This window comes from Oreochromis niloticus, linkage group LG6 (genome assembly GCF_001858045.2).
Source record: "Oreochromis niloticus isolate F11D_XX linkage group LG6, O_niloticus_UMD_NMBU, whole genome shotgun sequence".
In the NCBI taxonomy this organism is placed as follows: Eukaryota; Metazoa; Chordata; class Actinopteri; order Cichliformes; family Cichlidae; genus Oreochromis; species Oreochromis niloticus.
In genome coordinates, this window is record NC_031971.2 from 17123317 (window position 1) to 17150094 (window position 26778).

At 40.5% G+C, this 26778-nt stretch overlaps 1 protein-coding gene and 1 long non-coding RNA gene across 7 annotated transcripts; one reads left to right on the forward strand and one right to left on the reverse strand.

Annotated features, from left to right (window-relative positions):
• Positions 1-3218: 3218 nt before the first annotated feature.
• Positions 3219-26691, forward strand: zgc:154142 (ovochymase-2). Of its 2 annotated transcripts, XM_005456940.4 has the most exons (26): positions 3219-3481; positions 3653-3935; positions 6398-6528; positions 7672-7765; positions 9142-9282; positions 9513-9610; positions 11606-11732; positions 12144-12350; positions 12433-12648; positions 14936-15076; positions 16503-16748; positions 16901-17086; positions 18426-18535; positions 18791-18891; positions 19392-19669; positions 19907-20070; positions 20584-20767; positions 20871-21089; positions 21374-21508; positions 21651-21872; positions 21971-22153; positions 23958-24070; positions 24154-24248; positions 24474-24763; positions 25514-25674; positions 26211-26691. In XM_005456940.4, the coding sequence occupies exons 2-26, from the start codon at positions 3791-3793 to the stop codon at positions 26418-26420; spliced, it is 4197 nt and encodes a 1398-aa protein (XP_005456997.1). In that variant the 5' UTR covers positions 3219-3481; positions 3653-3790; the 3' UTR covers positions 26421-26691. The 2 variants fall into 2 exon arrangements, with proteins under 2 accessions (XP_005456997.1, XP_025764061.1); XM_025908276.1 differs by having other exon boundaries at positions 3219-3935.
• LOC112847183 (uncharacterized) lies at positions 7774-21660 on the reverse strand. Of its 5 annotated transcripts, XR_003220583.1 has the most exons (8): positions 21600-21660; positions 21369-21499; positions 17871-18004; positions 16457-16613; positions 14898-15061; positions 8494-8567; positions 8298-8367; positions 7774-8207 (listed from the first exon to the last, which is right to left on the reverse strand). It is a non-coding gene; the product is annotated as an uncharacterized LOC112847183 (long non-coding RNA). The 5 variants fall into 5 exon arrangements; XR_003220582.1 differs by having other exon boundaries at positions 7774-8367; XR_003220581.1 differs by having other exon boundaries at positions 7774-8567.
• Positions 26692-26778: the final 87 nt, after the last annotated feature.

Genomic DNA, 26778 nt, shown 5'->3' on the forward strand with positions numbered 1-26778 from the left:
CTGGAAGAAATTGAGGGCAGCAGCAGCAGCATCATTTTGGAGCTATAATTGAAGTCCAAGATAAGTTGCAGTGGTATTGGGATTTGAGATCTGCTCACAGTGACCCAGTTAGCTTCATAAACACACAAGAGTCTCCAGTTCATATAGAAACTCTTATAGGAGGCCCTTGAAAGAAGCCATTACTATTATCCAGACCATCACAGGGATGAAATATGTCCTCTTGCAGATCATTTGTGGAACATTAGATGCGCTCTTATCTTGGGGATGAGTGCTAATAATATTTACAGATCATATTTAGAGATTGTGGAGTGGGTAATTAGTGGTGGCTGCTGATCACAGAGAATTTGTGACAAATTCACCTCCTTTCTATTTGTATTGAGACAATATCCTCACAATAACGTCAGAAACACCACAGCTGTGACGCACCATTAGTGAGTGTGTGAAATCAGCTCGTGTATATATATTCAGATGTGTGAATGCATTGAAATGTTTTGATCAGGTGAATTCAGAAAACAAAAAGCTGTAATTATTCGATCTGTCGGGAGATCTGTAGCTGTGCACAAAAACTTATATGGAAAAGATTTGTACAAGTAATTTATCATATCTGAGAACACAGAGAAGATGTGGACAAAGGTTTACAGTTCAATAACAAAGATTTATGTTAACACATCTGGTTTGTACCTGTGGGTGATAGAAAAGGGAAACCAAAACTCCAGCGTGAGTGTGAATCTCGGGTTTATGGCTAAAAATTAAACCTGCAAGTACAGCTTAAACATATTCACCTGCATTTGGCACATCAGAAATGTCATTTTAACATCAATGAGATAATTTGTTGATTCCTGTCTAGTTGGAATATGACTCTTGTAGAAAATCAGAAGAAGGCACGTTTACTTAAAGACCCATCTCTGTCTTGTGGTAAGCTGCGTTAGCCACTCCACAATTGAAAATCCTGTATCTAACTTAAATGATACTTCGCAGTTCAATGATTACCATTACTCTCTACTAACACTGCTGCTGTGTTATCCAGTAACTTAATTGCAAAGCTTTGCTGTGAAACTACTAACCTTTGTGCAAATCTTCTTTATGCACTCACATATTGAAAATTATTCATGCAAATCTTTTTCACTTGTTCACCAAATATCATATACAGTTACAGATCTACTCAGAGACAAAAAAGCATCTATTTGCTTGCATTTTCCAAAAATGTTCAAACACTTACTCAAATGTATTTATACACTTACACTTTCCAGTATATTCATAGTTTGTTTGGTTTTTTTACACACCCCGGTTTGATAATACACAGCTACAGCACATATGACCCTATTTTGCTTCCATTCTTCCTAGAAAGTTTGCCTGACTATCTCCATTTTCAGCCGTTTCCATTCAGTTTTTCGCCGCCGACTTTCATCTCTGTGCCTCTTTGTCACTGTGCCCACCCCCTTTCAACTCCAGCTCCCCATTTCCCCTCTCTCTCCCTTTCTCACTGCGACGATGATATCATAATGAAGCATATAAGCCAGTAACAGTGCGGTAATTAAAGCTTCTGCTGGCTTCCTCTGCTCAGAATGTTTCCCATGAAAATGGTCCCCCCCTCCCTTATTTATCCTCGTATTGTATTATCCAGATAGCTGGAAGTGAGGCTTGTCCTCCCGATGGCTGATCGGTTCCCAGTGGAATACGTGGCCTACATTTATCTGCGGTGCAGTGTTGGCCTGCACGTGTGATCAAACAATCCATGTTTCCTGTGCTTCTCCTTTAAACTTGGCTGTTCTGTATCTGCACCCCGTCCTTTGCCTGTCTTCTCTGCATATGTTTGGATGTATTTCAGACCTCATCATTGATTGCTTACTATTCAGCTCACAAGCTCATGCACTGGTAACCTTTCTGACAGTGCATATACTGTATGTGCAGAAAGGGGAAGAGGAAAAACAAAGAAAATACATCCACAGACACTAAGTCATACACACAAAGGTCACCTTTCCTGGCTTCATTATGGCTGACAGATGTGCCCATAAATAATCAGTCCCCTGGTGGAACCAGAAGATCCAAAACAAATACTGATAAAGATGAAGCACAGAGAGCGGCACCCGTGCAGGAATCATGCATGCACAGTGTCATTATTTACTGATAGTTTCATCAGCAATAGGTTTCTGACACTGCAGCAAAATCATCATTCTGCCTAAAGAATGATCTTTTTTTCCCCTCATTTTCTTCTGCATCCCCAGGGAGAGATAAGCAGCTTTTGTCACACCGTTGCCTTTTGTAAAATAGAAGGAAAGTCCTTATCTCGAGAGAAAATGAAGTGTTAAAGGGGACCAGCGGACAGATTGATTCAGATTCAAATACGGTCAGACTGAATTTAGGAGATGATTTCGATAAAAACCCAATCGAGCGTCTTTGTATGCATGGAGATTCGGGCCAAAATGAAGATCCCCATTGTGAAACTCATTACCTCTAACCTCGGTGCTTTTGTTACAGCACGGCCCGTGTCACTCTGCGCTGTCTGCACCTCCGCAAAGGAAGTTAATCCCATCGTCTGCTTTCCCTCAAGCAGTGGAGAAAGGAACTCTTTTAGGTCTGTGAAAGCAAAGTTTTGGACGGACAAAACGGTCACCATTTGGAAGAGTTTCAGTTTTTGTCTGGATCAAGGCCAATTTATCAAATGTATTTATTGGGCCTCTAGCTGTGCCATTATTTCTACCAGGATTGTGGCGTAGGAATATCCGTTCAATTTAACAGACAATAGTTTGTACGTCTGTTTCCCAGAGGACAAATTTTATAGATTTTGATGGCCTTTTTTAGTGCCACCATGAGTGAAATATCTTAACAACTAGGTGCATTACAATGGAAGTTTATAATAAAAAATAAATGTCCCCTCATGATCCATTTTAATAACTTTGCAGATCTTCTGTCAGTAACAACACGTTGACTACAACTCTTGTTCGTCCCTGAAATGTCTCACCTTTTCATAAGAGACACCTGTGGATCTGAAAACTGGTCAGATGGCACTTTTTTTTGGAAAAATGACTTTTCATCTGGTTTTATAATCAAAACTAATTAGAAAAAGGGTTCAGCAGGTCCCTTAAAATAAAACTAACATTCAGAAAAGAGGACATTTCCATCACCCTGGGCTGTCCTCTGTTTAGTGCTTTTTAGCACATGCATGCTAACCCCAAACCAAGAGCGTGAACATGGTACATATTACTGCAAAATGTGTTATCGTGCTAATGTGAGCATTTAGCAGATGCAAGGAGTCCAGCACAGCCTCACCAGTGTCCAACGTGGTAGCTGTACAGCTCTGATAGCCTCTGCTTCAAGGTTTATTGCTGATTAAAATCTGTTGACTAGCAGGGAATTACGTGCTGAGTGTAGTGTGTGGAAGAGCTATAAATTAAACATGAAAGATAATGAATTTTCTGCATGAGAACTCCAGCTTTTTGATTGTGGTGACCAGCTGAAATAAAATAATCCTTGCATGCAGGTAAATTTCCTTCTTTTTGTCAGAGGTTTTGCCTTTTATCAACTATATCAGTGTTTTTTTTAAGATAGAGTCCTGATGACCTGTTGATTGGGGAAGCAGCCACCTCAGTACTCATTAACTTTCTGTTGCTGTATTATGTGATACAAATTTATGGCTCTAACATATCTATAGGGCTGGTGTGCTGCAATACCACATCTGACTGAGGTCAAGGTCCATCTGTGGTGTTAAAGTTTAGATATGGTCCTCCATGTGTGGGCAATAAGGGGGTGAATTGTTGGACAAGGCACCGTCTCCAGCACTGCGAGGAAAATGGATGTGGAGAAGGGTCACGGACGTTCCCGGGGTATGAGCACCCTGGAAACGTGTCTGATATTTATCTTCGTAGCGATGACCGGCGCCTGCATCGGCCTGGTGGTCATCTACTTCGTTGACAAAGCTAACTCTGAAACAGAAGGTGAGTGTTTACACCCGCTGAAACACACTGTGCTCCGTTTTAATATCTGCATTTCTCTGAGGTACTTTAAAACGAGATGCGATATTGTGCTGAGGATTTTCTCAAACCTCTTATATACTTGATTATGTTCTTCTAAAATAATAATCATAAATCGTTTTTTTTAACTTGCAGAGATTGCTGATGCATAATAAAATATATTTATTGCTGGTAAACAACTGGTCAATAATTGTTCAATTGTTGATTTGAACAAAGCCAGTATACAGAGACATGCCAAAGTGAATGTACTGAGCTAAAATACTCAAAGCATCTAAAATATCTTTAGTATTTATTGCAAAGTACAAAAAAAATCAACATGCATCATCATAATAATGATTAGATTGCATCTGCTGTGTCTTAAATGGACTGATACTAATATAGCACTTTCCTGCTTGGGCATTCTGCATCTACACGCTTTCTACCCAAAACACACTGAGAGCAACTCAGGGTTCAGTATTTTGCCTAAAGATACTTCAGCTACTTCACAGGCAGTAGCTGTCATGACGTCACCCATTGCTGTTTTTGGAATTTCCTTTTAGGGTACAGCTACATTCAATTTTTAGCCAACAACAGCTAGCTTGGTTAGCTAGCTGCATTCATAAATTGCATGGGCACAATGTAAGAGATGCACATATCATCTAAACACAACAGACTGCACCATACAACAAACCATGATGTTAGTCAGAAAATCCATTAAGATGCTCCAAAATACTTTAACCACACACACACACACACACACACATACACACAAACCTGTGAATCAACACAGCCAGTTCATTTAGGGCAAAGTACAGTCTCACAGTGCACTCTTAGACTGGAGGGCTGGCTATAAGACTTCCACAGCATTTTCTGTAGCAAATACAGGAGCAGGAAACACAGACTCAAGGCAACAGAAAACGTAAGACCAGTGCTAATAAATTGCTGTTATGGAAATAAAGCTAAGAAAAGCCTACATGAGTTTGTGCTGATGTGAAAAAGTAAACAAGTTATGCAATGATTTTTCTTTTACTTTCTGATCTCTAAGAAATTAAGCCACACACAAGAAAAGGTCCACAAACAGAAGCTCTCAGTATCGTAAAATGACTATGTTTAATTTTATTGCATGCATCATCACCACTGCAGCGGTCCTTACTATAATACCATCCACAGACACCATCTCCTCTATTTTTTCAGAGCTCCAGTTTAGCAAAACAATTATTTATTCTGGCCTTAAGCGTGAAAAAAGAAATTCAACAGATGGAAATGGCTGCTTTGTGAAAGCAGACACATTTAAGCTGACTTGTTTTGTCTTTGGAGAATGAACCCTGAATTGTTTGTTGCCTGAGAGGCGTAAAGTGGTGATTATCAGCAGATACAAATTGATTCTTACGTTACCCATCAGTCAGTGCTTCGCTCCTGAAAAACAGCTGTCAAATAAGTGTGCTGCACATTTGACTATTTGATCGGGAATTACTGTGTGATTATTATTATTTTCCCCTGGTCTTCATCACTTCAACAAGTACGTAAATGTAATGAAAAAAATTCACTGTTCCAGATTGGTGTTTCTTTTGCACCACAGAAAAAAAGACGCTGTGACCGAAGCTGTGGATGCCACACGGTGTCATCAGTGCTGTCACCAAAGCTTCGACTTTAAAACCACATGCCTTTAAAGTGTTCTTTAATAAAAGGAAATTCAAATGTTTAAGTGTTTGTGCGATCATAAAAGGTAATGCCTTTACTGACAACACACTTCAGTCAGCGTGTTGCAAAAATGACTGTCAAATTAAACCCAGCCCGACTGCATACTATACTCCATATCATTTTATTTCTAACCAAATACCTGAAAAATAACTTATTCCAGTCCACCTCAGTCATCAAAACACAGAGACGATGACACTAACATACAAATTTGACACAGAAGGGACGACTAAGGAAAATAACAAAACCCTATACAAACTATTAAGCTGAGCAAAAAATTAACTGAAACCTGTTGAATCTAAGGAGGATTGAATAAAGATTCAGAGTCAAGAAGTGAAAAACCCAAATCCCTAGGTAAAAACCTCACAGTCTTTAAGGAAGGATAATTAAGGACTGCTTTAGCAGGTTCCTGGTTTGCACTGTGTATAAGAGCACAGCAATCAGCTGTCACAGTCAGCTCAAAGGCTCCTAATGCTGCAATCTGCAAACGAATCCAGGAGCTACAGAGTGCACAGGAAGAGCGTTTTTTGTTATTGTAGGGTCTTTACCTTACAATTTAAAGCACCTACAGTGACTGTTGTTGTGATTTGCCTCTATATGAATACAAATGAAGTGAATAGAATTAAAATAGAATAGAACTGAGTGTTTTGTTAATTGATGAAGGGTGGCTGTATTTCAATTGGAGATCATATTGCCATGATTTAAAAAAAAAAAAAATGGCTGAACATAACCATCTGATTTATTTCCAGGGCTGACCTTAGGGTGTGGGGCTCCTCAGGAGCTGTCTGGAGAGTCGGGCACCTTCACCAGCGCAAACTACCCCAGCAGCTACGACAGTGGCCAAAGCTGCGCTTGGCACATCACCGTGGACCCCGAGAAGGTGACGAGAATCATCATTAGAGCGCTTCTGAACTTCAGCCTCTCTTTAAATTATATCACCAGAAAGTAAAATTAGAAAGAAAATTTAATTATGCATTAGATTTAAATACAACTCCAAACTCCCAGACATAATCAGTACATATACACATAACGTAAAGCAGGTATTGTATTTATTTTATATTCATACACAAATGCAGTTCAGCCAGTTACAAAATTAAAATAAGCTGACTGTTTAAATTTCACTAATAAACTACATTTAGAAAGCACATGCTAAGAAAAGTTAAACAATAAGGAAGCTGTAAACGAAACTCCAACAAGAGTTTTTATCTAAAAAAAATTTTAATCAGTTTTATCTTAACAGCTGTAATCCTTTTAATTTACATATTCAAGATTTTACAGTGGCTTATTATGATCAGGTTCAAGCAAAGCAGAGGTGAGTTTTCTCTGTAATAGTGGCTCAGAAAACTCCACAAAGCTTCTCTTGAGATGATTTCACAGTTGGTCTTGGTTTTGTAACTCCATCCATAGAAGGTTTTTAAAAAAAATATTAATTTTTATAGTATAAAGGAAAAACATTTCCAGGCATCTAATTGTCTGAAATGATTTTCCTGTGAACACCAGTTTCAGCACAGTCACATTATCTCTCTTTTTAGCTCAGATCAAAACCATTTACTCGTGTCTCTATTTCACAGTCTTTAACGGTGCTTCTGTCTGCTGTCTGATCAGCAGAGTTTGTCAAATTACTGTTATGGAAACTGTCTTATGTGAGGCCAAGCAGTAGAGGACAGCTGGGATGAGTGCGGTGGCAGCGGTGTGGACAGATGGCTGCCTTGTCTCCTTCATTCTCCTCAGCTTTCCTTCTCAGACCCAGAGGACAAAACAAATCTTTGATCCTTCTTTCTCTGGCAGCACGGCTGCCCTCCTGCATGCCCGACACAGTGGCTGTTATCTATATGCATCTCTATTTCTCCATATTTGAACACATAAGCGAACATAAAAAGGCAGGGGCGTACCTGCTCTCGCACGTGTGCACACGCGCACAGTCAGAATTCACACCGAGCTCTCACTCTTGCCTATCTCTTCAGCAGCGCCTTCTCAGATTCAAAAAAGAAAGATGAAACACCTCTGCGTGTTTGTGTTGCAGGTGATCCATTTGTGGTTTGAGGAGTTTACCTTGGAGGACACCCAGCTCTGCACAGCAGACTTTATCACACTGCAAGACTCAGTGGGAGTCATCGGTAAATATCTCACATAAATTCCAGCCTTCCGGCAGGGTGGGGGATAGGAAATTATTTTTAAAAGATGGTGTTCAGTTTCTGGACAGATGGGCATCTGCCCTTTCAAGGCTAAGGGTTTCATCTCTCCACGGGCAGACTCAGCTAGTGAGCTACACACGGTCACGCTGGTTCAGTGCACATTACTCTGCACTAACTCCAACACTGTTTTTAACCACACAGCAGAGTTTATTAGGAAGGAATAATATCATGAACTTAGATATGGTGTTGCCAGACTAGGGTACAGATTCGAAGAATGAGACTATATTTAGGAAATTAGGTGGACAGGTTGACAGATGAGTTCAGGCAGGAGTCTCTGTGGACTGCGATGTTTGCAGATGACATTGTGATCTGTAATAAGTCCAGGAAGCAGGTGGAAGAGAGCTCAGACAGGAGGAAGTACGCACTGGAGAGACATAAGCACGACTGAATACATGTGTGTGAATGAGAGGGAGACGGGAGGAGCTGCTAGGCAGGAGGAAAGAGGGAAACTCACAGGGTTTGTGAGACAGAGGAGGATGACAGGTGTGTCTTGGGTGAGATGGAGGCCTCCCTAAAGAGAGCAGCTGAAAGACGAAGAAGAAGAAGTGAAGTAAAAGAGTAAAGTCAAATATATTTGGCCTTAGGGGAAATTCTGTATTTTATATATATTTTGACTTTAAAAAAGTAAAATACATGAAAAAAGATAAAACCTGATGAGGCTGCTAATTGTAAAACCATTTCATCATGCAAAGAGTTCATCTGCAAAGGTCTGTAAACGCCACCTCTGTGAAAAAAGGAGATAAGCATATCAAGTGAAAGCACTCAGAGATAAGTGCCACCATTTGATTAACGGATAATTTGATCTGATAATCAAACCCTGGCACTTCTAAACTTGCTAAATGCAACACTGAAAATATTCCAAAACATGATTAGTTAGCAAACTACAATTTGTTAAGAAAAAAATGAAATGAAATAAAATGCAAAGCTGATTCAAATCAGTGTCCATTGTTCTACTGTAAGTCTTTAACACTACAGTAAAGCCCTCTTTTATTAGCAACATATTACATAACTCAATGTCATTTACTGTGATAAACTGATGACAAATAAAAAGCTTTAAGTCATCCTAATCTGACATCATAATTGTTAATAAGTGCTATTTGTGCCTCCCTCTGACACATGCATGTAAAAGACTGAAAGCAATGATTTACCTCTTTTGTGGTCGTTTAGTTTTTACCCTTTTTTGTTCACTGTGTGGTCTTGTTGTGCTTGTTTGTGATCAGTGTAACTTTAGAGCTGTCTATTACCAGTTGGACAACCCCTATAATAAACCAGCTACATCTTTTGTGTGATATTTGTAGGTAAATACTGTGGCTACAATAAACCCAACCCAGTGGTGTCGCTGACAAACCAGCTGACGGTCTACTTTGACACCAATGACAGAAAAACAGACCGAGGATTCAAGGCTCATTACAAAGCTGTGGCTCCACAGCTCACATCAGGTAAGACTATAAGAAATGACTTCATCGAGGAAATAAGCTCGACATAACGTTGGATCTCTGTCTTACGTTACACGATTGACCTGGAAAGGGAATGTTATAGGGATGGGAGCAGGGTGAGATGAGGGGTAATAGATGGTCAATCAAAACTGGGGTGGGTAGGTGGAGGGGGTGTGCTGTGGGTATCCTTGCGCTATCTGTGGAAATGAAGTGCCCTTCATCCCTGCTGCCAGAAATAGCCGGAGCCGGCGGCTTTCTCCAAGGTGATCAGGGGAATCTGATGACGCCCGGCTTCCCGGAGCAAAACTACCCGAACGGAGCGCTATACCAGGTAGAGCCACACACGTGAACTAAAACACACAAACACCGGCTCGGATTCAACAGCATTTCCTTAAGACTGGGATTATACATCTGAATAATAACAATAATAATAATAATTTAATTTATATTGCACCTTTAAAAAAAGTTAGAAATCTAATGCATTGTCACAGGACAAGACAGGAAACAAGCAACACATAAAAAATGTATGAGGAGATAAAAATGAAACTATATAAGGTGAAGTAATACTGACAGCAGAAGGATATAAAACTGGAAAATAAGGGCAATTAGAAATGAGAAAACAGGCCAATTAAAAGCAAATATAAAAATAATCAACTTATATGAAACATCTGAGGAAGCACCAGTGGCCCTTACATGACTGTATCATACTGCAGTGTGGAATTTATGCTAAAGCAGCTATAACTGACATTTTTATATCAGATTTTATTTTCCATGCAGACGTTTATACTGAAGGAGGTCAGTCATAATAAACCCACTTAGATAATTAGCCTGATTAGCATAAAGAAAAAAAACACAAACCACCCTGCCTGTCTCCAAGGTTCAAAAACACACGTCTAAAATTCAGTAATTAACGTGTTTGTCGGTTTTGTTTGATCTGCACACAAAAAGGAATCTGAAAAATGAAAGCTTACATCATTAGAGAGCTGCTGGAGCACTTACCCGGTAAGTAAGCAGCCAAGCTTCAGCGATTTCCTAAAGCACTGTATCTGACTTTCAAATGCAGTTACAGTGTTCAGATCCAGTGGCAGCGTAAACACAGCTAATTCAGGAAAATTAAAAAGAGCTTTAGTTTTTTACACACATCTACAAAAATATCTCATTCAGGATATTAAAGTGATGTGACCAGATAAGCAACAGAGCTAAACATCTTTAAAACTTTAAAGTCAGACTAATAGGAGGCTTTGAGTGTTACATTTAAACAAGGCAAGTGGTTCTGCTTGGTTTCAGTGTAAAGCTGAGCTAATTGTCTCTTGTACTAAGAATAGTATGTAAGTAATTGCAAATAGTAAAAATGTGCTCTTACCGCTTCCTATAAATGCCACTAATGTCCGAAACTGTTGTCTGTTTGAATAGATTTACATATAGGATATAGGTTACAACGCCTAATTTTGAACATCATTTACGGGCCTTTTGTTTAAAATCTAATCAAAAATAAATCTAATTGCCAAAAGTGGATTGGTAAAGATATATACTCCTAAATATCCTAAATATCTCATATAACATTGACGACAGTGATGTATTAGCATAGACGAGCCTAGACGTTTCCGATTCTCACCCAGATGGCGTTTGTGGTTCTGATCATTCATTAATGCATCTAAATAAATCAGAGTGTATTCGGATGTGCGGCTTTGCATGCTGGGTTTGGATGTGGAGTCATATGGCATTATTTGGCTGTCATCATGATTTCATCTGGCTGAGCTTGAGCTCGACAGATCACCGTCTGTCCAAACAAGAGCAGAGTCGGTGATAGAATTATTTATGAGTTACAGTAGCCTATGTCGAAACCACGAGACTAGTAGAAGGAGAACATGAGGAGTGATGCAGATGGCTGCGCTGTGCATTATAGAAGCTACATCAAAATGATTTTAAAGGGCAAATATTAAGCCTTTTGTTATTTTCCATCAGTTAAAATGATGGATGCTCATATTAAATATGGTCAGTGTTTAAAAGAATAATGTCAGTGTATTTGCAAGTAAAGCTAGTGTTTCAGACTGCTCTGAACACACTAACACTCCTTAACATGGTCCTTTCAGGGACACAGGTCCACCTAAACCTGTTTGCAAGGGGCAGCCAATCAGAATGCAGTTGGCTTAAATGGGGAGTAGTGAAAGCGTCTTGTTTGCAACAGAGTAAATGGTGAAAAACTACTGTACTATAGTCCAAGAATGATAAACATGGAGCTGGAAAGTAGCATAATAGGCTCTCTTTAAATCCATAGCAGACACAGCCTTTCACACTCTTTGTGTGCGTTTGCTCTTTGAATCAGTGGAGAATCACAGTGCCTGAAGGTGAAACGGTCCGACTGACATTCACCTCTTTTGACCTGGTCCCTGAAGCCTGTGGAGACTTTGTTCAGGTCTATGATTACAACCAGGCCAGCCCTCAGTTAGCAGGTAAGCATGGCACAAATTACAAACAAAATCCACAGTTCTTCTATACATACCAAAATATTTTCACTCATCAGTAGAGTTTACATCAAAGCTGGATATGTGACTAAGAGGAAAACGGGATGTGTTAAAATGTCAGAATAGACTGTGGGCTTTGTTCAACATTAACAATGTCAACTTTGCAGGGCCATGAATAAAAGATGAGCTCAATTAAAAGTTTGAGAAGCTGTACAATGGGCCAAGTTTCTGGAGTCTATTTTAATCTTAATGAATTTAAATCTGTCTCCATCTGACTTCACTTCTCAAGCAACACGTAGGAGCTACCAATGTCAAAGCTGAAATGTGGGAATGCTGTTGTTCTTGCACAAGGCTGCGTAAGTGTCTATCGCTTTGTCACAGACGTGTAATCCATCGCAGGTAAATTATGTGGCGGAACCATGCCGACGCCGCTGGAAATCAGCAGCAACACGATGGTGGTCCGCTTCAAATCTGACAACAGTCTGACTTCAAAAGGATTCAGTGCAACGTACACAAAGTCCAGCCTTCCTCCTGTTGTTGTCACCACCACCACCACCACCACGACCGCACCCACCACACAAACCCTTCCACCTGCCACAACTTCAGGTAAGCACCTTCTCCAAAACCTGACACCCCCCCATTTACCATAACAAGAAGCAAGTATTACCAAGCATTGCTTTTGCTACAGGACCTGGTGGCCCGGTAATCCTTGATGGACGTAAAGGAGATCTTCAGTCCTCGGGTTTCCCAAATCCATATCCTGCCCATTTAAATAATTCCTGGGAGATATCTGTGTCCAAGGGATTCCTGGTTAAGCTGGAGATCACTGACTTGGCCATCACAGGAGAGACTGGAATGTGCAAGGAGGACAAACTGATCATCTCAGACAAATACAGCACTCTAGGTGAGCCATTACTTCTATTTTGTTCTTGCACTGTCTTTTTTCCTGCATGCTTATTTTTTTGCAATTTAGCTTAGTTGACCTGTGAGAGAAGCACATGAATGTGAGGCCGTTGGCTTGTGTTTATTGCAGCCGCTCTGCTGCGTCTGTAAATCTGTTGATTAGGAGTTGGGTCGCACAGAGCACAGCAAACTATAAATTACCTCTCATTATTCACTTCAGGGGCTGCAGTGAGGCTGATACAGCTTTATCTATTGCTCAGTACTCAAGGACTAAAGCACTGAGATGCACTCTTTCCGTGAAACACTCACCGATAAGAAAATGGTGTTTTAGTGGGGCATACTTTTAGATTAGGGCATATGTTTCTGTGCACAAAACATGAAGGAAAAATAACAATTAGAAATATGACAAAAGACCTTGTGTTCTTTACGTCCAAACCAGGATGTTGTGAAAGATTCATTAACTTTAAAGATAATTTCAAGGAGGACTGAATCAAAAGAAAAAGAAAAAAAAGCTTTTCAAGAAGAAGAAGCAACGCAACATTTAATCATTCTCCCTATTTTCTAATGGTCACAAATTATAGTATATTTATGTGTAAGTCTGAAAGAAATGACTGAGTATGATATCAAAGGTGTATAATGCAAGATCCCACTGGGAATAAACTCACTTTCAAATGCTTACACAGGCTATCAATGTGTATGTGTTTGCTTTCTGTCTGTTATCAGTTTGATCATAAAGTTTTCAGGACATACAGCATTTTTATAGGACCAGAAATCATTACTGTGCACATTCACGAGGTGCACTGGGGGAAAAAACAGTTAAAAGTTGATTTGCATGTCAGTGAGTAAAATCAGAATTGGGTTGTAGGGAAAATGTCAACCCCCACAAGGTTTCCCTGCTCACGTGCAGGAGAACAGCCTCCTTCCCTCAGCCAGCACACTGAAGATGGGTCGTGGATGGGTCTTCCAGCATGATAATGACCCAAATCATATCACCAAGGCAACAAAGGAGTGGCTAAAGAAGAAGCACATTAAGGACATGGAGTGGTCTAGCCAGAGCTCAGTCCTATAGAAATTCTTGTGTTAACAAGTGGCAGTCAAGAAAGCTAAAGGATTTAGAACAGAGATGTTTGCAAACCTGGTGAAAGATTACAATAAATGCCTTACCGCTGTGCTTGCCAACAAGGATTATTCAACCAAGAGTGAGTCATGCTGTGACAGTGACACGCAAATCAATTAATAACTTTTGCTTATTCTGTCTTCCTCCATAAAAAGGAAACTACAATCAAAAGTAGAGACCTTTCATTTGTTTATAAGTGAGTAAAATCACAAATTCAGCAGGGGATCAAATAATTATTTTCCCCACTGTAAAGTGCTCCAAATTCTGATCAGCTCATGTAGTCCACATGAAGTACCTTTGGTTTAAGGATAAAGTGTCTAATGTGAATTGTTCAGAAGTCATCATGCTCACAATATGTATCTACGGAGTTGCAGAGTAATTAACACAATGTCCTCCACACCATGCATCATGTTAGCGGCACATCATGCGGTCCTTGGATTTTCATTCACAGCCATCAGTAGGGTTGTTAGAGAATGATCTCAAACAGATGTCTTGTTGATTGCAAAGGTCAGAGAAGAACAAGTAGACAGGTTTGAGGTGATAAAAAGACAACAGGCTCTCTGAAAGCTCATCAGTGGACTACAGAAGCATAAGACAGTGGAAGGTAAGAAAAACGTTGCCAGGCCTGATTAGTTCATTTCTGCTGTGATATTCAGCTGGTGGTGTCAGATTTTCATCCTGAATTACATCATGAGTTCAGGCTGGTGGTAATATACTCTTGGTACACGTCGTCCCTCATTGACCATGCCTCTGTATGACCACCGTATATGGATCTCCCAATAACGCGGCATGTCACAAAGCGCATACCATCTTGGATTGGTGTCTTGCACGTGTTTCGCTTGACTCAAATGGCCTGCACAGTCACAAGCTGAGCACCTTTGGGATGTGGTGAAATGGACTTGCATCAGAATAGTGTAACCCACAAATCAACAGCAAGTGCATTGTTCTGTCATTTCAATATGGCAGTCCTGTAATTGAAGTCAGGTGTTCCTAATAATGTGGCATGTGTACCAATAATGTATGCTGATTTTTTGAACTCGGGGAAAGGTTCGTCTTAATTTGCAACATGTTTTGCTCATTAGAAGCTGATGTTACTATCTCTCTCTCCTCTGCTTTGTTTCATTCTCTCATACCTTCCCTTTTTCCTCTGTCCTTCCTCTCGCTGATCCAGGTACACACTGTGGCTACATCCTTCCCCCAGTGGTGGTCAGCGCCAGTGACACGATATCTGTGACCTTCCAGTCTGACAGTCGCCTCACAGACCGCGGATTCTCTGCCAAGTGGGAGGCTGTGTACCCTGAGGATATCACAGGTACTGAGCGCTGATGAACACACTCGCAGGAGTGCAAAACACACACGCGAATACACACACACACACAGGAGCACCTCCACACCTGAGGCACATAATGCTGTAGCTGTACATCACCTCATTTAGACAGAACATAAAATTCTTCCTCCTCTGTCACATATTTACAGTGGATATAAAAAGTCTACACACCCCTGTAAAAAATGCCAGGCTTTGTTATTAAAAATAAATCGTGTCAAGGATTTTTTACACCTTTAATGTAATCTATAACCCATATAATTCAATTCAAAAACACATTTATACCTTTTAATCTGTTTAAACTTACAATAGCCTGGTTGCATAAACACACAAAGTTAAATTAATGCTTGCTTGAAGCACCTCTTGCTTTTTGGGTAGGGGTCTATCACCATGATACATCGCAACTTGGCAATATTTGCCCCCACTCCAAATCTGTCCAAGTGCGAGAGTATCTCCTGTGCACAGTCCTCCTCAGCTCATCCCTCAGATTTTCACCTGAGTTCAGGTCTGGCTTTGCTGTTGCAAAACTTTAATGTTCTTCTGGTAAAGCCAGTCTTTCTGTTGTATGCTTTGGGTCATTGCTGTGCTAAAAGGCAAAACCCCTCTTTATCTTCATCTGTCTGGCCTGAAGGTTTGAATCAAAACTGACAAATATCTGGAACGGTTCGTAATTCCCTTCACCTTGCATAAAGCTCCAGCTGAAGAAAGAACAGCTCCAAAGCATGATGCTACCGCTACCATGCTTTACTTATGTACAGTGCTGTTTTCGTGCCTTTTGGAACAAGCGGAGAAATATAGTTGTTGCATAAATATGGAAAGCTCTGTCAAAGCGGAGTGCATAGTGACAAGCATCCAAAGAAAATGATAAAACTCCTTTCTTTATTTTAATCACAGTTATGAAGCCAGGGACGAATTTGCAGCTGCACATCTGGTGAAGAAATAAGTTAAAGCACCAATCACGCAGTGTAAAAATATAACGCTGAAACTCCTGCTGTCTACTTGAATAAAACACATAAAGGTTATCAGCAGGCTTCAGTGCTGTGTCAAAAATAAGTTTGGTAAATATACTGAATTTTTAATATGTTTTAATGGATGTTTTAGCCATCATCATGTAAGCTGTGCAGTGAAGGTGAATGTTTTAAACTGTCCATCATATTAAATTCTTTATGAAAATGAAAAATTTAAAGTATAAAATAAATTCAAAATAAAAATGATGATTAAATATTAATTCAAAGTGAGAAATTACAGAACTAGCAATGAATTTAAATTCAGTAATTAAGTAAAACTGCTTCAAAGTTATACTTATTTCTGCACAATGCAATGGAGTAAATAACCAGTTACATTCACTACTGTGTTTCATAGTAGTACCTTATGGCTCTCATTCAGTTTTCTTCATTTCCCCTGCCTGTTTCAGAAATCCTGGGTTGTGGCTTTTCTTCAAAGGAGGAAACCGGAGTTATCAAGTCCCAGGACTGGCCCATGAATTACAAGCCCAACACCGAGTGCATGTGGAACATCGATGTACCTTCGGGGAAAAAAATCACGCTGACTTTCACCCATTTTGACCTCGAAGCAAAAGATGCCCTAACGTCCACATGCTATGATAATATAATGGTCTATGACATCAATGGTCTGACTTCTGCACTGATTCAAAGTTATGGTAAGCAGGTTTTTACAGCTAACGTCTACTCCCTAAATAATTTGTACCTGCAGAGCTAAAGCAACTGAAAGTCCTGCTTCAGTTAACTGAAGAAGCTTTTTTGTGTCACTTTTGAACTGTGGTCAAACTTTTCTTGTCATCAATCCTTTCAGGTCAGTTTTGTGGGACTACGCTGCCTGATCCCATCCAGACAAACGGCAACAGGCTGCTGATTCGTTTCCATACAGACTTGCTTACTGAAGCTAAAGGTTTCAGGGCCTATTGGACAACAAACCCCAGCCTGCCTGCTCCAACTGAGCCACCTGTTCAGCCCAATCCCTGGGACAACATCATCATAGGTGGAGTATCTGCTCCAGCCCCACACCGTTTATTACAAGCACCTAGACTGCATAGGTGAAGCTGCATCGATCCACACTTTTCTACAAAAACTGATCTGTGTTGAACTCATAAACAATCTGTTTATTCCCATCAGTTATACAAAGTCTGTTGTGGTGCACTGTTTTAGATTTCCAGTTCACTAGCTTCAGGTTCACATACTTTGTTCCCTGTAGCATTATATGGCTCAAAGGTCTTTCAATAGAATATAGTGTCGACTGTGTGCGCAAAGAAGCATTTCTTTGCTAATAAATTAGCAATGACAACCTTAAAAGGCAGTAATATATCAGATGTCACGTTGTCAGCGTGTCACACTGAATCCGAGTGGCAAAACAATAAATTAGTGCGCTGCATTTAACATCGCTGTTAAACACTGCTGCAAGTACTGAAACAGTCAGTCAGCATTTGCCATAATTAGGGACAGTGGAGCTCTGCGGGGATTGAAATAAAGGACCTGCAATTTATAACAGCACGGTTTCAATACCTGTAGCTATTTTATAAAATCGATCGCTCTGTTTTGTAATTCTTAATCTTAATTAACACACTTTCAGCTGGGCAGTTGTTCCCACCAGCCAATCAAACTGACCCCCAGATAAGAGTTTCACACAGTTGCACAGTCACCTTCATTCATCTGATTCATGATTTCTCCTTATTCCTTCTTCACACCCTCTTTACTGTCTCCCAGATGTGCAGTACAGCAAGGTGATTTTATGTGCCGACTTTCCCTACTAACTTGCCGGTTGTCACCTGATTTCCATTCTTCAATTGCCGATGAGCCCCAGGTGGCGCAGGGCCCTGCCAAACCGATAGCTGAAAATAGTTTTATAGATGGGCTCCACTGCCTAGGAGATTTTACTCATTCAGGCTCTTGCAGGGTCGCCCTGTGAATAGAATGACGCAAGTAAAATGAGTACAAAGGAAGAAAATGTGTGATAAGAGTGACTGGGACAGTTCAGTGGGAAGTCTTTAGATTAATAAATTTATATCTTCACGCATGTCCATGTTGTGACATCAATTAGCTGAATTTTGCCGCAGGAGCGTGGTATTATTTTTGAATGAAGATACAGACATTGCAGTATGTGTGCATATTAGTAAAAGCCAGAATCATTAGGACACACCACACAGTTTAAACCTGATACGACTGGAAAATTATTTTAAAAAACACAAGTCTGTTAGCTGCTGATACGTGCCGTCTATTCAGGCTTTATTTACACACGCACAGATTTGTTTGTGTAGCCTGTACAGTGCACAAACAAATCATTTCTCGAGAGACTCTGTACATGTGGGTGTTTGCCTTTCCAGACTGGCCAAGCACATGTGGGAAACCAGCCATTCCTCCTGCTGTTGTGTCACGTATTGTGAATGGAGAGCCAGCCACACCGCACTCCTGGCCCTGGCAAGTGTCCATGCAGGTGAGAATCTCCATGTGTCAGTGAGGAAAATTCACAGAAAGATGAAAACAAACTGCATCAAAAAGCCTCACGAGTACAAAACCTGTGCAGTTACAGTTTCCTCACAATATGATATCAGTGTCCTTTTCTGTATCCTATATTAATTTTCTGACTGATTGTACAGATCTGAAGGCAAACTGAGCCATAACCCAATGCTGTTCATCACGTTTAATCATCATCATCATGTTTAGTGAGTTTCTTCTCTGCTTGTTTCAGGTCTGGCCAGCCAGTCAGCCAGAACCCACATTCTCCCATACCTGCGGTGGTACTCTTATTCATAAGAACTGGGTACTTACAGCAGCCCACTGCTTTATAAGGTACATGTTCAGTTTCCTCATCAATAAATACATGTACTATTTCTAGTAATGTGTTCCAAAAAAAAAAAGTTTTTCAAGTCTTTCATTTACAAAGAAATGACATTTAAGTCTGGCTTTTATTGGATTTTATTTCTGCAAAAGTTTTCCTAAACTTCCTAGAAGCCCATTTGTGTGATCTCAGGAGGCAGTTATCAGTGTGTGTGTGTGTGTGTGTGTGTGTGTGTGTGTGTGCACTGTTACCTCGGGCTTATTACAGTGTGGGAACAATGCCTTGTTAGAAATGCCTCAACGCTTTGGCTAATAGGCTACAGTGTTCTTTAGAAAGAGAGGCTGGTGCACCATGGAGCCTTTCGAGTATACATATATATGATAGATACATTTTTGTGGAACTAGAAATCCCACAGTCCAAACAGATACAGCTTTATGTCACACGGTGCACTGACAGTGACAGGTACAGTGTAAAGCATTAGCATTAGTTCATCTGCTCATTTCCCACCTAGATACGCTGATGAGCTGGAGCGTTGGCGCATGTGCCTCGGCAAACACAACTTGACCTACACGGAGCCGAGTGAGCGATGCTTCGGCATATCTGGTATCTATCGCCACGAGGGCTTCAAGTACCCCACAGTGCCCTCGGTGGAGTTTGACATTGCCTTGGTCAGACTGGATGGAGAGGTGACACCCACTGATGAGATATCATTTGCTTGCCTTCCCTCTGAAGAGGAAGCCCTACCTGAGGGAAAGAAGTGCTACGCCACCGGCTGGGGGGATGAAACTGGTGCTGTTTTTGTCTTGTCATGTTCATTAGCGGCCTCTGATAAAATAATTGTAGCCTGATGTTTCAGAGCTGCGTTAAAGTGATATTTATTTACAAAAAACTAGAACTGCATCACCTCAGAATTGTATATTTAGCATGCCCTCTGCTGGATTTAATGTGTAAATGCCTCTTTTTTAATGTTCCTGCGTCAATCTCGAGGCTTCTGTAACAATTGAGATGGCTCTGTGTGTTTATCAGGTGATTCAATTAACCCTAAAGCTGCAGAAGCGCTCAATCAGGTCGCCTTGCCTGTGGTGCCTTATGACACCTGTAACAGGATGGATTACTGGTGGTTCCAGGTCAAGACCTCCATGATCTGCTGCGGTTATACCCTGCCTGATGAGCTCAAGTCTGTTTGTCAGGTAAAAGAACTACAAGAGGTGCTATATTGCGGCCATAAATTTAGGTTTATCTTAACAGTAAACTGGTCTGGTCGGATAACGCTCAATTTCTGTACAAGAAGGGCTAAAGACTCCATCTGTTGGGTAGGCTGACGTCTTTTGGTCAGCATTGCTGGTGAGATGGCAGCACAGAGAGAAACTGGAAACTACTTAATGGACTGGGGAAGAGGGCCAGCTCTTTCCTGTTCAGTCCCCTAGACTCCATAGATGAGGTGGGTGAGAGGAGGATGTTAGCCAAGCTAATGTCCGTTACGGACAACACCTCTCACCCCCTGCATGAGACTGTGGAGTAGTAGTAGTGGTAGTATAAATAACTTTGGATTTAATTACTCTTGATAGTGTGGCTTTGATTTCACTTTCCCTTCTGACTCTTGTCAGGTTCTAACAGGTGAATTTCCCCAGTGTGGGACTAAATAAAGTTATCTTATCTCATCTTATCTCACCTTTGTGTTTTAATGTTGTGACTCTTGACAGGGGGATTCAGGTGGACCCCTGGTTTGCCAGGATAAAGCTGGCGATCCATGGGAAGTTCATGGCATAACTAGCTTTGGCCCTATTGGATGCATTATGGATAAGAAGCCTTCTGTGTTCACCCGCTCTTCTGCCTACATCCCGTGGATAACAAATGTCATCCGCCGAGACCTCTACAATGAGCACAGTATGAATCCAGCTCTTTAAACATATTTAGTTTCCCCACTGTGACAATATGTGACAAAGTCATAGTGTAATGCCGGTTTTCTCTCTCTGTCTTCCCTATGTAGCATCTGGCTGTGGGGGACCAAAGGAGTTGACTGGTACTGGTGGCACTCTGTCCTCTATGGGTTACCCTGGCACCTACAGCAACACAGCCCAGTGCCAATGGAACATTCAAGTGCCTGAAGGCAAATCGGTCCACCTCCATTTCCACAATTTCTCTCTGGAGGAGAGTGATTTGTGCCTAAATGACAAAGTCAGACTCTCAGACAAAACAGGAAGTCTGGGTATGTGAGGATTTGCCTTCTTTCCATGTTAGATACCAGCGCAGACATTTCAGCACAGTCAGTGCAGCCTCTTGTTGTTGTGACACAATGACACAGTGATGCAAAGTTTGATAATTTGTGATGTCAGGATAAAATCTAAAATTTGTCAGGCTGAAAAAAATGAAACATCTGCATAGCATGCATGGCAGAAGCCCAAAGTAGACAAATAAATCTCTACACAAGTAGTTTTAATATGAAATGAACTCTTAGGATAGACCCTCTAACACATTTTCATATTACCTCAGGTACCTACTGCAGTCACGTGCCTCCTGCAGACATGGTGAGTGATGGGAATACGCTTCACATCAGCTTCTCCTCCAACGACAAAGTGGTTGACTCAGGCTTCACTGCCACCTGGAGGGCAGTGGACCCTACAGAGGGTAAGAAAATATAGGACCATGAGGGAAAATTAAAAAAGTATAAAGCATTAAATATCTAATTTTCATAATATTTTTAAATCTTCTCCTTTACTCTTTTCAAACTCTATTCCCTTCCCTCCTGTTTCTTCTTCTTGTACTTCAGTTCCATGTGGAGGGACTTTCAGCAGTGATCAGGGTGAAATTACTTCTCCTAACTGGCCTAATGACTACCAAACCCAGACTGTCTGCACGTGGCGCATCAACATTCCTTCATCAAGAATTATTCATGTAGCCTTCACTCACTTTGAGCTGCAAGCTGTAAACCTGTTAGGAAATTGTGTGGACTATGTGGAGGTCATCAATGGTGAAACGATGGCATCACTCGGTGGGTCTCCGAACTTTAAATGCCGTCCACAATTTATGTCTCAGGTCACATAACGCACAATGGTGGAAAACTATAATTTATTCTCCCCTATTCTGCAGGTCGATTCTGCGGCTTTGCCCCTCCACCCCTCATCAGCATCCCTAGCAACACAGTCGTCATCCGCTTCCTTAGTAACGGAGCCAGCCAAGAGAAGGGTTTCCGTGGTTACTGGACTACTGACACCAGTATCTTCCCAACTCTACCACCTCTCCCTAGTAATCGATGGGACAACATCACCATCAGTGAGTGTAGACATGCACTGTAAAAAACTGCTATAAAGATACTTTAAAGGTACAGTCAGCCATGGTTTTTTAGGTTATTTAATAAAAAAATAATAATACTTTACTCATAGATTTACATTTATTAGTCTGTAATTGCATTTTGCAACAATTAATGCGTTGTGATAAATTTTGAATTTATCATTAAAAATACATAGTGTTAATTGGTTTGTGGAAGCTACCATGTTGCCCCGCCATCTTGAATATAATGGCCAAGACAGATCGTCTTTAAGCTAATGACATATATTTATAGGGCTAGATACTAGCCACATAGTAATACACCAAAGTCACAGAAGTAAGGAACTTGTAGGCCTTTATGTGAAATGGAGGCAAATTTTATTTATATCTTAAGATATGAAGGATCTGAGAATAGGCCCCCTTCACCAAAGAAGAAGAAAAACGCTAAGGAAAGACACATTACCAGCGTCTTAATAAAATGTCCTCCTAACATCAAGGCTCATCTCCTAAACTGAAGTCAAGGCTCTAACACCTGAATTGTGCATAAACATGCTCTTTTTTTCTTGATGTTATTGCAATTACTTATTGTCTGCAGATTAAACATGCAGCAGTCTCTGGACAGCCAACAAGAGGCAGCTAGACAGCAGCTGGTTTTAAGCTAACATTATACCAGCTAATGTTAGGCTCGAGTATCCTAAAAATCACACTTTTACTTCAATATTTTAATTACATTCTCAAATTGTATGAGAGTTCTTTTTTCTATATATTTAGTCCAAGAAATATAAGATCCACTTCAAAGAAAGTTTTACTAAACCAGTATCTAGCAACAGCTAACAAAGGCTAACAGCAGCTAACAGATGCTAATAGTAACTAACAAAGCCAAAAACAGCAGTGCTTATTGACAGAAAAGTTCAGGATATCCTCAGAAAGTCACCTCAGTATCGCTGTCATTAACAGAATTGAGTTTCACTTGCTTGTTTACTTATATCTGACTCTTTTCACAAAGTTTGACAGCCTCATCCAGCGTAAACAGATATGGACACATTGAATGGCAGTCACTGTAGCTAGGATTATGATTGAATTGAGAGTTAACTGCAACTCGAGCTTTTGCAAACTGTAATGTTATATTTGTGCTGTTCTTTGCAAATACAGGTAAATACTGTAAATACTGATACACATAACAATCTGAACCTACTGAAAATTTCTTACCAATTTATTTGTGTATTTGGTGCAAATATAAATGAATACAAATGTTTCAAGTTCAAATTCAAGTTCAAATCATTAATTTACATCTTGTAATTTCAGTTTACAGACTAAACATTGTGGTGTTAAGGTTTAGACCTGCAAGGTTTGGCATCACTTTGAACGAGACTCCTGCAGCTGTCAATCACATCTGCCTAGTTCACCTTCAGAGTGGTTGTTGGACAAACGTTGAAAACAGCAGCAGTTTTATGCCTGTCTGGCACAAGACGTAGGCGAATTGTGACACAGCTGATATCTTGTCATAGTTCACCAAAATACAGATACTGACACAAGCCTCGGATTGTTAGGGCGTGCAGTTATATTTCACAGTTAAAAACAGTATAATGGTAACCAAGCTGACAGTATTACTCTGTAATGCTTAAATTTACTGTGTCATAAATATTTTTTACTGTAAGAAAAACTCCTGTTGTAGTTTAAAGAAGCTATGCTGCTGGTTAATCAAGCACCCAGTACTACTGTACCTCCTTTATTCTCTACTCTACTTAAAATATATTTACTGTATGACTGGTATAGATATTAACTGAAATGGTGCACTTTCTTTTCCCAGTCTGGCCAGAAAATTGTGGAAACCCAGAGGTGAAACCCAGCAGAGCCACTGTGAGAGTTGTAAATGGTGTAGAGGCGATCCCCCACTCCTGGCCCTGGCAAGTCTCTATGCAGGTACTGTCAGCTCCTGTTCTGCCTGACAGTCAGTGACAGAGCAGATCTTTTCTTCTATAAATATTCATGTCTCTCTTTTTTAGGCTTCACCGTTCTCTCCTATACCTTACATGCATGGCTGTGGAGGCTCTTTGATTCATGAAGAATGGATCCTGACTGCTGCTCACTGTTTCATGTTGTAAGATATAACTACAAAACTATCTCAATTATAGGAATTTAAATAGCACACAGTTTTTGAAAGTGATTATACCTGATAAATCTGAAGTTACAGTGCATCAAATGAAAGTGTAAAGAAATGTGAGATATCACCTGAATCTGTATCTTCCCTCAGCTTTATAGCTCTCGTTATAATGAGTTTAACCCTTACATACAGTTCTGTGAGCATCTTTCACTTGATTTCCAGCCCACTGAATGTACCCTCCTTCTGGCGCATGTGCCTGGGGAAGCACCACATGAACTCCTCCATGGACATTCCCTCAGCTGAGGAATGCTACAAGGTGGATACCGTCATTCGCCACGAGGGATTTGTCTACGAGCAGGATCCCAATGACATCACCAACGACATAGCCCTGGTACACTTGGCCAAACCTGTCAATATGACAAGAGAGATCAGCCCCATCTGCTTGCCGAAACCCGGGGTCGTGATGCCTGCTGGGACACCGTGCTTTGTCACCGGCTGGGGAGATGAGAAGGGTAAAAGCAGTCACGCATTTCCAATCCTCCTTCGGTCTGTACTCTTACTATAAAATTAGGAACATCCTGTCTCAGTGATGCTGAGAAACTAGTCATAAAAAACACAACAGAAAGAAAAGAAAGAAATAACAACTTTCAATTGTCCAATTACTTTTGAGCCTCTGAAAATACGGGATAACTTATAAAAGTGGCTGTAGTTCATAAACAGATAATGCAATACTTTTGTTAAACCCCTGGAATTAAAGCTGAACGTTTACTCTTCAATTACATCTTGATTGTTTGATTTTAAATCCACTGTGATAGTCTACAAAGCCAAATCTACACTAAATTGAGTCTATGCCCAGAAACTTCAGGCTGGATCAGTGACCCTGAGCTATTCTTACTTATGCTGCTATAGGCTCAGGCTGCTCAGGACTTCCTATTTAATTTCCAATCCCCACTATTATTGCATGCGATGAACTTTTGTCTACTTTCTTCCGTATTCATTTTTTATGATGTTTGTTGTTCCTGGTCTCTGTATGATCCTGTTTCCTCATTACTGCCTCCCTGAGCCTGGTTCAGCTGGAGGTCCCCTGCTGTTAAAAGAAGGGGATACACACATAAAACCCCACTTTTTGGCATCCAGCAGTAGTGATGACTTTAGATTTAGTGATACAAGATGTAAAACAAAATTATTAGTGTAAACATGTTTGTGTTATTTTCTGCAATTTCTATGATGTAAACATTTTAATTTGTTCTTCTTATATTTAGGTAACCTGTTCCCCAAAGTGGCTGAGAAGCTTAATCAGGCAGCGCTGCCTGTCATCGACTTCGAAACCTGCAGTAAGCCTGCTTACTGGTGGGACACCCTCAGGCCCTCCATGATCTGTGCCGGCTACGAGTCCCCAGATGAGCTCAAGTCAGCCTGTCAGGTTTGATGGCACATTTAGAAAAGAGTATTTGCCTGAATTAAGGATGCGCTGACGTTTGGACAATATATCGATGCATCCATCATCTAAGTGGACACACTGAAAGTTGTTAGGAGACGATGAGACTGTTGTTCTGTTATTTAAAAACATTACGTAAGCATGCCGGCCTCTCTTCGTCTTTTATGCAGCTCCCTGAAAACGGTTTTGTTTGCGGTCATTCAGCCTTGATCTCAATGGCTGCTGCCCAGTTTGCAGGCGTAATTAGACAGAAGAACACAGAAACATTATTCGCCTGCCTTAATTGAGCAGCTGCTAGAAATGCAGCAATGTGAAAAACGGGAAGTTTTACAATTTAGGAGGTTCATAAAGCACGATTCTGACATTTGCCTCATGAATACTTTGTCAGGCTGTTAATAAAGACTGACTTCTACAAATTCAAGGTCACGGAGACGATTTACAGCAGCTGCCAAAATCTAATGTCCTGCCATGCATCATAAGTAGATCTTTCCTGATTTCTTTGTCCCGCTGTCTCCTGGTAGGGTGACTCCGGCGGTCCTCTCGCCTGCACAGCTGCCCCTGCTGCTGGAGGAACAAGCACAACCTGGGAGGTACATGGCATCGTCAGCTTTGGACCTCAGGGCTGCATCAGAGACAAGAAACCATCAGTGTTTACCCGCGTTTCCGCCTTCAGTGATTGGATCGACAGCAACATCAAGAAGTATATTTATGAAAGCGGAAAAGCTTTTTAAAGCTGACATCTTTAGGTAGAGATTATTCCATGTTTAGATTGAATTTTTTTCTCTTTAAAACCCCCTGAATGTAACAAATGCTGACCTGCAGCACAAAGCTACAATGCATCTTGCCTTGCGTCCCGTAAAATAATTTAGCAAATACCATATTGCTTGTACGTTTCTACATATTAAACACTGCTGAACATTTTAAGCAAATTATATTTAAGTAAATATTTGTAAAATAATGTATACATATATCGTGTATAAATAAAAAATGCATATCTATAAAGCTTGCAGTTACTGTTTCCTTTTACTTTATAGTTCTGTGTTCAAAATGAATATTTTAACTGTAATAAAAAGTGTAGTGTTAAAAAAA

Bases quoted from the DNA above. Each gene is read 5' to 3' on its own strand.
- zgc:154142 (XM_025908276.1), top strand. From the start codon at position 3,791: ATGGATGTGGAGAAGGGTCACGGACGTTCCCGGGGTATGAGCACCCTG. The intron at 19,670-19,906 runs GTGCTGTTTTTG...TGTGTTTATCAG, and splicing joins CGGCTGGGGGGATGAAACTG to GTGATTCAATTAACCCTAAA. The intron at 21,090-21,373 runs GTATGTGAGGAT...ATATTACCTCAG, and splicing joins AGACAAAACAGGAAGTCTGG to GTACCTACTGCAGTCACGTG.